Source organism: Tachysurus fulvidraco, chromosome 9, assembly GCF_022655615.1.
Source record: "Tachysurus fulvidraco isolate hzauxx_2018 chromosome 9, HZAU_PFXX_2.0, whole genome shotgun sequence".
Lineage (NCBI taxonomy): Eukaryota > Metazoa > Chordata > Actinopteri > Siluriformes > Bagridae > Tachysurus > Tachysurus fulvidraco.
The window spans coordinates 5560987-5574120 of NC_062526.1; the positions used below are offsets into that span (position 1 = coordinate 5560987).

The 13134-nt window shown below is 39.2% G+C and overlaps 1 protein-coding gene across 5 annotated transcripts in view; it reads left to right on the forward strand.

Moving 5' to 3' along the window:
* Window positions 1-12221, forward strand: part of tncb (tenascin Cb) — a 41100-nt gene extending 28879 nt beyond the window's left edge. For 3 of the 5 annotated variants that reach the window (XM_047818677.1, XM_047818676.1, XM_047818681.1), the window contains 16 exons: window positions 261-404; window positions 567-689; window positions 1400-1543; window positions 1729-1851; window positions 2217-2360; window positions 2511-2633; window positions 3402-3545; window positions 4153-4272; window positions 5107-5250; window positions 5885-6015; window positions 6786-6918; window positions 8387-8538; window positions 9133-9229; window positions 9327-9488; window positions 10074-10237; window positions 11064-12221. In XM_047818677.1, the coding sequence (XP_047674633.1) occupies window positions 261-404; window positions 567-689; window positions 1400-1543; window positions 1729-1851; window positions 2217-2360; window positions 2511-2633; window positions 3402-3545; window positions 4153-4272; window positions 5107-5250; window positions 5885-6015; window positions 6786-6918; window positions 8387-8538; window positions 9133-9229; window positions 9327-9488; window positions 10074-10237; window positions 11064-11174 (2159 nt within the window). In that variant the 3' untranslated portion in view covers window positions 11175-12221. The remainder of the gene's footprint in view (window positions 1-260; window positions 405-566; window positions 690-1399; window positions 1544-1728; window positions 1852-2216; window positions 2361-2510; window positions 2634-3401; window positions 3546-4152; window positions 4273-5106; window positions 5251-5884; window positions 6016-6785; window positions 6919-8386; window positions 8539-9132; window positions 9230-9326; window positions 9489-10073; window positions 10238-11063) is intronic. The other 2 variants (XM_047818678.1, XM_047818680.1) reach the window with 2 other exon arrangements.
* Window positions 12222-13134: the final 913 nt, after the last annotated feature.

The window sequence follows — 13134 nt, forward strand, 5'->3', positions numbered from 1 at the left end:
CTTGGACATAACATTATCATGCAGAAAAAAAACAGAACTATAACTTCCAGAGTTTCACGATGTACTTTTTGGAGTGGAAATAATCTGCTCAGGTTTTCAGGCCAATCAGCATGTTAATGGAGGCAATCCATCAGAGTAGTCTGTTTTAGCTATCAGCTCCGTCTGTCTGATCAGTGCTGCCACCTTGTGGTGCTCTCTAACACATGCATGACTCTGGGGCACTTCATGGTCTAAGGTTGGTTCTGTAACTCCCTCTGCAGACAGTCCAACAACTGTCACAGTGGGCGGAGGTGAATCTCACACTGTTCTGCCCAACCTGACACCTGGGGTGACCTACCGCGTGAGCGTCACATCACTGAAGGGTCTGAAGGAGAGTGAGCCAGCCTCTGATACATTTACAACAGGTACACTTTACACACACACACACACACACACACACACACACACACACACACACACACACACACACACACACACACACACACACACACACACACACAGAAAAACTCAACCATAAGTGCAGCATATGTCACAGAAAATTTGCTCTGCTCGTTGTGTCCTGAAAGGTCTGGGACAACCAAAAGGTATTCGCTTCTCTGATATTACGGATACCTCTGCAACTGTCCACTGGACTGTCCCCCATTATCACATCGACAGCTACCGAGTCACCTACACACCCATTCTTGAAGGTAATTGTTTCCTGTATCAATCCACATGAATTACCTATCCAGCTAAAGGTCAGTAAAGGATGAGGTTCAGAAATGCTAACCATCCATCCATCACCAACCGTCCATCAAACGTGCATCATCCATCAACATCCATCAAAGATTTTGACACCATCCTTCCATTTATTCGACTCTGGAATATAAATACCTTATACGGCAATTTGAACATCCCTCATTAAATTATATATTTTGCTCCAAAGGCTTGTCCGATTAAGTTAATACTTATAATTACTTTTCTATTCAGGTATTATTATTTCTATTCAGGTTTAATTAATTGTCACCCACTCTTCTGTGCAGAATGCATCTAGTTCTTTAATATCCTTCTGGCTTTTTCCATTCGATAATCAATTCGTCTTTTGTCCAAGTCTTCCCAATATTTGTGCATTATTGTATATAAGAAATTTGAATGAAATCATGAAATCATTTTTTTATTTGATAAATTAAGAAAGAATTAGAATTTTTTTTCAAAGTGTTTTTAAAACCCAATGTGTTTTGGCATTGAAATGACCTACTCAGGTGGTCAGATATTAATGAATGTAATGCATCAGTGTAGGACATTTCTCTGATCAGCCCTGTCTGTGTGATCAATGCTGCCATCTTGTGGTGCTCTGTATCACATGCATGACTCTGGGGCACTTCATGGTCTAAAGTTGGTTCTGTAACTCACTCTGCAGACAGTCCAACAACTGTCACAGTGGGTGGAGGTAAATCTCACACTGTTCTGCCCGACCTGACACCCGGGGTGACCTACCGCGTGAGCGTCACATCACTGAAGGGTCTGAAGGAGAGTGAGCCAGCCTCTGATACATTTACAACAGGTACACTTCCCTCACACACAGACACACAAACACATTTTTTTTCACAGGACAATGTACATTATAAGTCAAATTCAGTCCAGATACTACACTAAATGATCGTACAATTGGATATAATGCTAAATGTTCATGATTATTTGTGTCGAGTGTTTGCACTTATTGTTGCATCATGTGTTGTCTCCTGCAAGTTCTGAGCAAACTAAAGGGTGTCCGTGTCTCCGACGTTACTGAAACCTCTGCCACGGTTCACTGGACTGTCCCTTATTACCACATTGACAGCTACAGAGTCACCTACACACCCATTCATGAAGGTAAGTGCTTTTTCATTCATTCCATATTATGCCTTAATGGAGATTCGTATCTTTTATAATCTCTTATGCACTTCCCTAGATTAGATTAAGTTCAGTATACTGTACTATGGGTATGTGCACCAATGAAAAGAAGCATATATTTTGTTGCAAACGTTTGCACACCCTTTTAAGTCAGTATTTAGTAACAACACCTTTAGCAACTAGCGCAAATCATTCATGAAGTCTAACCCTGAAATTTCAGATCAATCAGCATTTCTGTGTAATCTGTTTTCCTCATCGGCACCATCTGTCTTGTGGAGCTCTGTAATACATGCATGACTCTGTAGCACTACATGGTTTAGTTGGTTCTGTAACTCCCTCTGCAGAAACTTCAAAAACAGTCACAGTGGATGGAGGTGAATCTCACACTGTTCTGCCCAACCTGACACCTGGGGTGACCTACAACGTGAACGTCATATCAGTGAATGGTCTGGAAGAGAGTGAGCCAGCCTCTGATACATTTACAACAGGTACACTTCCCTCACACACACTCACACATACATGCATGATGAATGTTAATAAACCCTGTACCATTTTAAGGTACAAGTGTAACATATGTGTGATTATCATCACTGGGTTTTGTCCTTCTTGTTGTCTTGTTTCGTGTTGTCTCCTGCAAGTTCTGGGCAAATTAAAGGGTATTCGCTTCTCTGATGTCACTGATACCTCTGCCACCGTTCACTGGGCTATCCCTCGTTATCGAGTTGACAATTACAAAATCTTCTATGTGCCCATTCATTCAGGTAAGTGTTACATTCCACATTCTGGCTTATTAGCCAGTCTGTATTGTCACATATACTGTGTTATTTTTTCTTTCTGTTTGTATATCCTATTTTGTTATGAAGCTGGGGTCAGAGCACAGGGTCATCTGTGATATGGCACCGTTGTAGTAGTACTCAAGCACCTGTCAGTGACAGCGGGGTAGTGCTAGGGTTCGAGCTTATGTCCCTCTTATCACTGACAGTTTAATCCAGTGAGGCACCTCTTCCTGCTAAGCCGCCACTACCCACAACCTGTCTACTGTTACATGACCTTCTATGGAGATTCATCTCCAGATAAACTTGCATGTAGGTTGGGCATTTTAAATGCTTGAAGTAGTTCTGCAAGCCCAGATCTCAAAAATCAACCATCACCTGTGCAGAGACACAATGTTGACACAATCCATTCATTCTAATAAGAAGGTCCACAATCTAGTATCTTATACAGTATTTCTAATATATTGACTGAGGAATGGCAGTGCTATTCAATGTAGTGTGCTTGGCATGAAACTATATAGTCTCCAAAAAAGTATCAAAGGTCTTTAAAAGGTCCTTTTTGGTTTGCTCGGGTTTCAAATCAATAAAGTTTGTTAATGGATGCAATCCATCAGAGTCGGAACAGAAGAGAGACTGTTTAACCGATCAGCGTCTTATGTCTGATAGTGCTGCCCTCTATTGGTACTCTGCATCACATGCATGCATCTAACACTCTCCATGCATTGTCAAAAGATGGTTCTGTAACTCCCTCTGCAGGAAAACCTTTGTCAATCACAGTGGATGAAGGTGAATCCCAGACTGTGCTCCCCAACCTGACCCCTGGGGTGGCCTACCGTGTGGGCGTCATATCAGTGAAGGGTCTGCAGGAGAGTGAGCCAGCCTTTGACACAGTAACAACTGGTACAGTTCTCACACACACACACACACACACACACACACACACACACACACACACACACACACACACACACACACACACACACACATTTCTGAAGTGTTTATTTCTCATTTCTGTAGTTTATTTCATTTAATTCCATTCAGTACTCAGTAAAAAGCTTCATTTGCAAACATATTTGACTAAAGAATTCAGTACTCAGTAGCTCAGTACCACTCCCTCCTCAAGGCTTTGTTGTAACAGGGTTTCGAACCTAAAGCCATCTATGTACTAGAAAAAAGATTGCTGTAAATGCAAAATAAATAAAAAGAAGTGTTTAGGATTTATGGATTTATGTTTCAAACTGAACCAATAACTACTCTTAGACTTCCAAGTGGATGTGTGAATAGACTAAGCAGGTTGTCTGGTTTCTTCTCAGAACAAGGAGCTCATATTAAACTTGAGAAACAAGAAAAGCTACTCAACAACATTTTTCTATTTATGATGTGTCGGTGTCATGTTAATTGTATACTGCCATTGTGACACTGACATATCTTTGTGTGTAGAAGAAGGTGCTGTGTGTATACTCTCTTTACCAATCCCTTTGTTTTTGCTTCCGTTTTGTTTTTTTAGCTTTGGACAAGCCTCACGGTTTGGTGGCAGTCAATATCACTGACACCACGGCGCTGCTGCACTGGCAGCCTACCATTGCTACGGTGGATGGATATGTGATCACCTACAGCACAGAAACAAGTAACAGGCCACAAAAGCTCACAGTATAAATCCTAAAACAAAGTTTTTTTGTTTCTTGTCTGTTCATTGGTTTAACATACACAAATCATGAGCTAATTACCAAGAGCTGATTGAGCTGAATATTGTCTAACAGGGGAGAACAAAAGAGTTGTATATTTTTGTTGGCTAGTGCACTGAACAAACAAAAGCTTCAATACGCTGACTGTTTTGTTTTAGGTAAACAGTTATAGCGTAATATACATAATATAAAAATGCCTAGCAGCCTTTTCTAAATAAGCACAATAATTCAAACTAATAAAAATAGATGATTTCTTGATCCAGGATTTGGTCTTGATTATCTCTGTAGCGCTCCATAGTTATGGTTAAGCGTGTATGTATGATATACAGGGGCGTGTGCTCATATTAGCAACTGTCTAGTGTTTGTGTGTGCGGATTGTCGTTCGCGTTAAGCAGGATCCACACCTGATTCTATTAAAACCCAAGATCAACACATTATTGAGGAGGAACCGGGTGTGGCTCCTGCTTGATTGTATACCGCCATGCTAGCATCATCGTTTTAACAGTCCAGTTGTTTGTAAGTGTCTCTAGATTCCTGTACGACCCTGATTCTGAAAAGTTTTTCGGTCCATATATCTACGTGTGTAACGGAGCAGGCTAAGGGAATTTAGAAACAACTAGCACAAACCTGACTACAAAACCAGTATGACGGCATGTCACAAATCATGCTTTACTTGAATTGTAGCTACATACCAAATGAAAGCTTGGGTTAGCAATGTGTCCAACACTGTCTACACTACATGAATGATCATAATCAGATGCTGTTTGTTTTGATAGTGCCCCCGATAACAGAGCGAGTTTCTGGAAACACTGTGGAGTTTGAGATGAACTTGCTTTACCCTGGCACTGAGTACACCGTCAAAGTCTATGCAGTGAGGGAAGCAGCCAAGAGTGCTGCCACGACTACACAGTTTACTACCGGTAAACACACACACACTTAAACACTCAACCTCTATCTGCAAGCTCTGGTACTGAACACCACCATATTAATCCGTTTACGTGCCGTTTTTGCACATGCTGTCTTGCACATTCACTCAATTGCTGTTTTGAAAACCACATTTCAAAACCTCATCCAACTGCTGCTCCTACACAAATGTATATACTGTATGTTTACCGGAACCCTCTTTGTATGCACACCGATTCGTGCTATTTTGTGTATTTGTCCTGTAGTATTTTTGTTCTGTCTGTTATTTGTTTTACACTACAGTATTTGCACTAGGTTGCACGCATTGCACTTTATTTAGCTATGACAACTTACCTTTACGTCCTTCGCTCTCTGTCTTATGTGGCATCATGGTCCTGGTTTCATTTCACTAGGGATAAGAAGATGTAGAAGACTTACTGTTTGTACAGTTACAGACATTTACAGGACATATAATCTTCAGGACAAATAAAATAAACATTTATAGCAACACTATACACGTGACGTAAAGATTCTCTTAGCATTAACAGCTGCTTTACTTAATATTACCCATAAACATCCAAATTTATACTAATTAACCTATAAGTAATGTTAAGCTGAATTCATTAACAGATTCATTAACCTCTGCTGCAGATGTTGATTCTCCTGAGGACCTTGAAGCCAGTAATATCCTGACAGAGAGCGCCACACTCACCTGGAAGGCACCACAAGCACAAATCACTGGCTACATCCTCACCTACGAGTCGGCTGATGGTACAGTTCGGGTCAGTGGAGTAAAATATTCCTTAGGTGTTTAAGTTTGATGATACAGCTACAGTTACAGCTACACCTGGCTAGAATACTACAAGTGTCCAACTTCTCACATTTCACAATTCACACCCTGATGTGCTGATGCATGAAATCTTTCCACGACATGACATTTTTTTGAAGGGGGAGTGTAAACATGCTATGCACCATATTCCCTGCAGCATCGGTAGCAAAAATACGACGGTATCTGTTTGTGATTCATGTTTTTGTGGGAGAAAAAAAACAATTGAGGTTTTTCTCAGACTGTGACTTCACATTTACCAAATGTACAGGTCTGCTGTCACAGGTTCTGGGATGTTTCGCTTTAATTCGTACATTAATTTCTTCCCAGTCGATGCATGCTAGATGATTTTCTCGATAGCAATTTTCTAGATAGCAATCTAGCAGAACCAAAGCTGGAGGATTGTTCCTAATTCCTCATTCTCTTTTTGTTATACAACATGTTTAACCTTATGTTCTAGTTAATGTTTTGTTTTTTAATATATTTTAAATGTGATATAAGATCAATGAGCTTATTTAAAGTCTACCAGAATAAAAACATACCCATCATAAACCATCGGAAATCTATCCCTCCCTGTCGCGCCGAGAGTTTTTCATGTCAGGCTGTTTTTAAAACTTGTAGTGACCTCCATTCTGTATTGTCTGAGAAAAGTATATATATTGTGATGGTAGTAACACTCTTAATAACTAGTACTATACTGACTTGCCTCTTCCTGTCTTGTTTCAGGAGGTCGTCCTCAGCCCCACATCCACGTCATACAACATGAATCAGCTCAGCGCCTCCACTGAGTACACAGCACGCCTGCAGGCCATCTCCGGCCCCCTGAGGAGCCACATCATCTCCACAGTTTTTACCACCAGTGAGTCCATCTATGTTCATAAACTTACAACATATAGTATTTCTCATCAGCTGCCAATGTTTTACTCAGGGAAAAAAAAATTGAGCATGTGCAAATCAATGTTTGAAACTTACAGAAATCTGAATATCCTTAATATTTTATTATGTACAGTCCAGTACAGACTAGCAAACTTCCTTGCTGCCAGGATTCCCTGTAAAAATCCCCAGCATCTATAGCTACAGATTAACCTACTGTTAAAACTATTCAAAGATTAAACAATTACAAGTCCATTCGTTGAATCAACAAATTTTTTTCGAACTGTGAATTCCTAAAACCTAAGTAAACCTACATATTTGCATAATTCCTGTGTCAACAAGTGTAATTGTATAAACACAGCGCACGTCTGCTTTAAACACTTTCGCATGAGAGAGAAAGAATTGCTGCCATTGTAAATCCTTCTTGGCTGTTTTAAGCCTTCTGAAAAAAAAAATACAGAGAAGAAATTAAGATAGATAGATAGATAGATAGATAGATAGATAGATAGATAGATAGATAGATAGATAGATAGATAGATAGATAGATAGATAGATAGATAGATAAATAAATAAATAACTAAATAGAGAGAGAGAGAGAGAGAGAGAGAGAGAGAGAGAGAGAGAGAGAGAGAGAGAGAGAGAGATTTTTGTTATTTATTGTAAGCATGGAAGAGAGAATTGTGTTTACTTCATTGTTACATGATCAGGCATTTGTTAATATTCAGCTTCTGCAGATTTTCAGTCAGTTCCTCAAATACTCATTATTTCTGACTGTGATTTAATTTGTCCTGATCACTTTTCACCTTTTTGTGCCAACTGATGAGTGATAGTGATCCATCACCACTTGACATTATTTTTCGGTTTACACGACATGCAGGGTTTCTTTTGTATTCTAACGGCATTTGGCAGACACCACTATCCAGAGTGACTTACATTTATCTTAATTATACAGCTGAGCAATTGAGGGTTACGGATCTTGTTTGTGGACCAAGGATTCAAGCTCACAACCTTCTGATGCAATCTAGTTTCCTATAAGATGCACTTTAAAAGAACTGCAAATCCTGCTTTAGAGCATGGATTATACAGTATTTGGCTCTTGGCTATACTTCCCAAACCCCTGATGATCCCCAGACCTCACTTTTAAAACCTACTCTATGTCTGATGTGTTATTATGATAACTGCTAAAAAATGATGTGTTATGATTAGTGAAAAATTAAATATATATTCAAAAGCTGAACAGAATATGGCATATTCTACTTTTGGCAAATTAACTATATTGCATAAACATGTTTTGCTAAAATGTTTGGAGAACATTTTTGAACTTTCTGAACTGTAAAGTATAGAGGAGAAGACTTTCAGATATAACATAGGCTTGTTAGACGAAGTTCATTTCAGACTCTGCTCATGTCACTGCGCTGACGACTCCTTTGCATCCTGTTTTGTTTGTGGCGCAGTCGGAGTTCTCTATAGATACCCGAAGGACTGCTCCCAGGCTCTTCTGAATGGAGACACCACCTCAGGACTTCACACCATTTACCTGCGTGGTGACGAGAGCCAGCCCTTGCAGGTCTTCTGCGACATGACTACAGATGGAGGCGGCTGGATCGTACGTAATTCACTACCCTCCCCTTGTTGAGGAAGGAATAACACACCATGCTTTACAGAAAAAATGATCATGTGACGCAAACCGAGGTGAAAAGTTTTTGTAGCCTCCACAAAGCTGTTCATTTTCCTATCAGAGCATTTTAGTTCTTTTATACCACATCATTATATGGCAATGATGACTTTATTTTATTAGTTCCAAAATGGCTGGTTATCTGTTTTAAAGTTGTGGAGTAATGTCCATGAAACAAACTCCTGTTTTCATTTAGCATTGTTGAAGGTTTTTCAGAAAACCTTCAATTACAGCTTTACTTTTGACTGTTACAAAGTGCTGACACTGGAGACTCCTTTCATAAAAGTTAAATAAACATCTCTGTACAGAAATATCACCAACAACACACAAATTTTTAAAAGTTGAGCATGAACCATACAAGCTGTTTTTCTATAGAAACTGTGAAGTATCACCTTTAAACCATGTGTGTTATTGCTCCTGTTATGTTCGTGTGATCTTTCCCATTTTTCATGACTCACTCCGCCAAACAGGTGGAACATGACCCGTTTGTGGTGTACTGCTGTTTAATGTGCTATTTGCCTGCAGGTGTTTGTCAGAAGGCAGAGTGGTAAAGTGGATTTCTTCCGTAACTGGAGGAACTACACTGCAGGATTTGGGGACATGAATGACGAATTCTGGCTTGGTATGCATCATGCAGAAATGTCTGTGCAGAAAAATACACGTTTTAATAAATCAGTCCAATCAGTTTTATTGACTCATGTCCTTCCTGTTGTGTCTAGGTCTCTCCAACCTGCATAAGATCACCTCCTTTGGTCAGTACGAGTTGCGAGTGGATCTGAGAGATAAGGGCGAGCATGCATACGCTCAGTACGATAAATTCTCTGTGTCAGAGCCACGCAGTCGCTATAAGGTGCACGTGGGTGGCTACAGCGGCACGGCAGGTAATAAACCTTCAAAGAAAACGGAGTTGAGATTAAACATCTATACAGCTAATTAAAGAGAAAAAAAAATCTAGTTTATGGTTATTGTTAAATTTGTAAACATACTGTATGCATCCTACATATTATATAATACAGTATAATTAGATAGATAGATAGATAGATAGATAGATAGATAGATAGATAGATAGATAGATAGATAGATAGATAGATAGATAGATAGAGAGAGAGAGAGAGAGTGTGAGAGACAGACAGACAGACAGACAGACAGAGAGAGAGAAATATATATATATATATGTAGAGAGAGAGAGATAGATAGATAGATAGATAGATAGATAGATAGATAGATAGATAGATAGATAGATAGATAGATAGATAGATAGATAGATAGATAGATAGGGAGAGAGACAGAGAAAGAGAGACAGACAGAGAAAGATAGAGAGAGACACACTTTAATGATCGAGAGATGAAATTTATCTGTTCATGCACATGAATGAATAGGTGACATTGTCTATTACTGAGTTACTTCCTGGAAGATTCTCCCATTTCCTTTGTGGTTCTTCACCAATTCTCCTTTCTCATTTCTAGGCGATTCGATGACTTACCACAATGGCCGTCCTTTCTCCACTTACGACCACGATAATGACATCGCTGTCACTAACTGTGCCCTCTCATACAAGGGAGCTTTCTGGTATAAGAACTGCCACCGGGTTAACATCATGGGAAGATACGGAGACAACAGTCACAGCAAAGTAGGACATCTGCCGGGAGTTTTCTACTAAATACAAAATACAATAAACACAACAAATCACAGTGACAAATGTATACATTTTAGACCATACGTTTTTGGGCACAATTGGATATAAACCTATGACACTCATATGACCACTGACATAAGTCCGTTTAAGAAAGATACAGAAATTGTAATATTAGTTACTCAACAGTTTCAAAACATCATAAACATTGCTCTACAAACAGATCAATTCCAGATCAGTAAAAAAAAAAATCATATAAGAGCACAGTTATAACAAGTTATGAACGGTAGGCTTTATGGATAATCAACACTACACAACACACGCACGCACACACACACACACACACACACACACACACACACACACACACACACACACACACACACACACACACACACACAAGCACAGCAATACATGAGAATGAGCATCTGATAATTGTTTAAAAGGTAAGATGAAAGGTAAGAGGCTGTGTCCATAAAGCTTCATAAGCCTTTGTGGCAACTGACATATGCTTATGTAAGCCTACATTCCTTCAAACATTTCAGACATAAAAAAAAGACATTTGAAGCCAACATTCATTTATCATTATAGCAGTGATTATAATATTTTATATGCGTTGCTAATGAGTTGGTAAAGATTCCCCCAACAATGCTTCATAAAACTGCAATAATGTTATATATACTGTATATTTCATTACAGCATTCTGTTTAGAGCATTAAATCTATTCTATTTATTAGAATTATAAGAACAGTTATAATGACTTATGAATATATATGATATATTGATAGAAAGTTAACACCTATAACTTTTTCCCCTTCTCCAGGGTGTCAACTGGTTCCACTGGAAGGGTCATGAGCACTCCATCGAGTTTGCTGAAATGAAGCTCAGACCGTCCAACTTCAGAAACTTTGAGGGAAGAAGAAAGCGATCGTAAAAGATTCATTAAAAAAGAAAGCAAATCAAATGCCCTCCTTTTTGCCATTCTGCCCTTACTGCATCAGTTCAACATTTTCCGCTACCAAAGCAGAAGCTTAGCCGTATCTTCCTCATCTCTCCTCTCTCTCTCTCTCTCTCTCTCTCTCTCTCTCTCTCTCTCTCTCTCTCTTTCTCTCTCTCTCTCTCTCTCTCTCTCTCTCTCTCTCTCTCTCTCTCTCTTTCTCTTCCTCATTTAATAACCCAGTTATAATTGACATCTACAGTATGAGTCCTTGTTCCAGACTAGAGCTCGGCATTGATCGTGTACGGCACCAGTAGCTTAAGTGCCAGTCTACAGCTTCACTCACACTCACAAGCCTATACGTGAAAAGTTCTCTTTCTTTCTCTCTCTCTCTCTCTCTCTCTCACACACACACACACACACACACACACACACACACACACACACACACACACACACACACACACCAAAGACCGCAAGCTCGAGCTAATAAATCTTTCAGAAAGCACACTGTACTCCTCCTGAGTGACTCTGAAAAGCTTTTCAATTTACAAAAATAACATATCAGTTTCTGTACCCACCTGGCCATGTTAATTCAAGTACGGTTTGCGTTCCAAGGGTAGAACGTTTGTTTGTTTGTTTGTTTGTTTGTGTGTGGGTGAGTGAGAGTATGTGTGTGTGAATGTGTTCTTTTTTTAGTGTTTGTTGCCTCTTACTGTTTTAAGCGCCTCATGTAAAACTGTCATGCATCCAGTGGAGAAGTTGAAACCCATTTTGTGAATATTAGCCTCAGTGTGACACAATAAACATCCCCCTGTCCTTCCACCATCATTCTAGCTGTCCAGACAGAAAGGATGGAACGTCATCACGTCATCATGTTTGCACCGGACATACCACACACAAGTCTGTCAGCCTGAAAACTGAGACACTGCTCCATCATCATCATCATCATCATCATCACTATCATCACTATGCACAGTGTGGTGTGTTTCTTTTTAAAACCTATTGCATGCTACATTAAAATGACTGGTGCTGAATCTTTCACTTGATGGCCTGATGATTTTGCAGTGTCACTTCCACTGGGACGCACAACTAGGTATTTCATTTGGTTTTTAGCAACTGTGTCTGCTCCGAAGTAAAGGCAGGACCTATATCAGTACATCACTGATGTAAGCAAGTTCAAACAGGCAGATTAGGAGTGAATATGATCATGAACAAAAGCCATAAATTTAATGTTGTGCAGCAGATAGATACTTAAGAAAGGCCACTTTCATTTTGTAATCAACATTGTACATTTATATAAAAGGTATTGTACACAAAATTAATTAATATACAGAGTGAGTCCTCGTGTCCTCCCCACTGTCCTTCCTTCCCTTCCTTGACTCTGACACCTTTCCTGCTATAGACTAAACCACTGACCCTATAAAATACCTGTGTAAATTAAAGTCTCTTGTTTGGTATTCGAATATGATTTGTTTGTTCGTTTGTTCGTTTTTTAATTGGGTGAACAACAGGTGTTTCTCTGTAACCCATATTACAATAAAATGGATTTTGTTTTTAAAAAAAAAAAGTATGTCATAGTAATTATTTCATCTTGAGTGTACACACGAAGGCTTAATGCTAAGCGAATTAGAGTTATTAGGTATATAAAAGTAAGCAAAACCACAACGTTTGAATTTGATGGCAAAATGGTGGCTATTCAAATTTCTCGTTTTGTGTTTGTGTAATTTAACATCATTGAAACACAAGTCTGACTGAGGTGTGTGAAAAGGTTATGAAGTAACTAAACGATCTTGACTGTAACTTAGCAAACTAGTTCAATATGGAGAATAACTAAAAGTTTATAATGAATCATGTTCGCTGCAGGCTGTTAGCTAAAACCTGGCTAAGGAGCTGAGATGTACACGTTATCAGGGCTGTCAGGTGTCACACATTGAGAGTGACAGTCACGCATTTA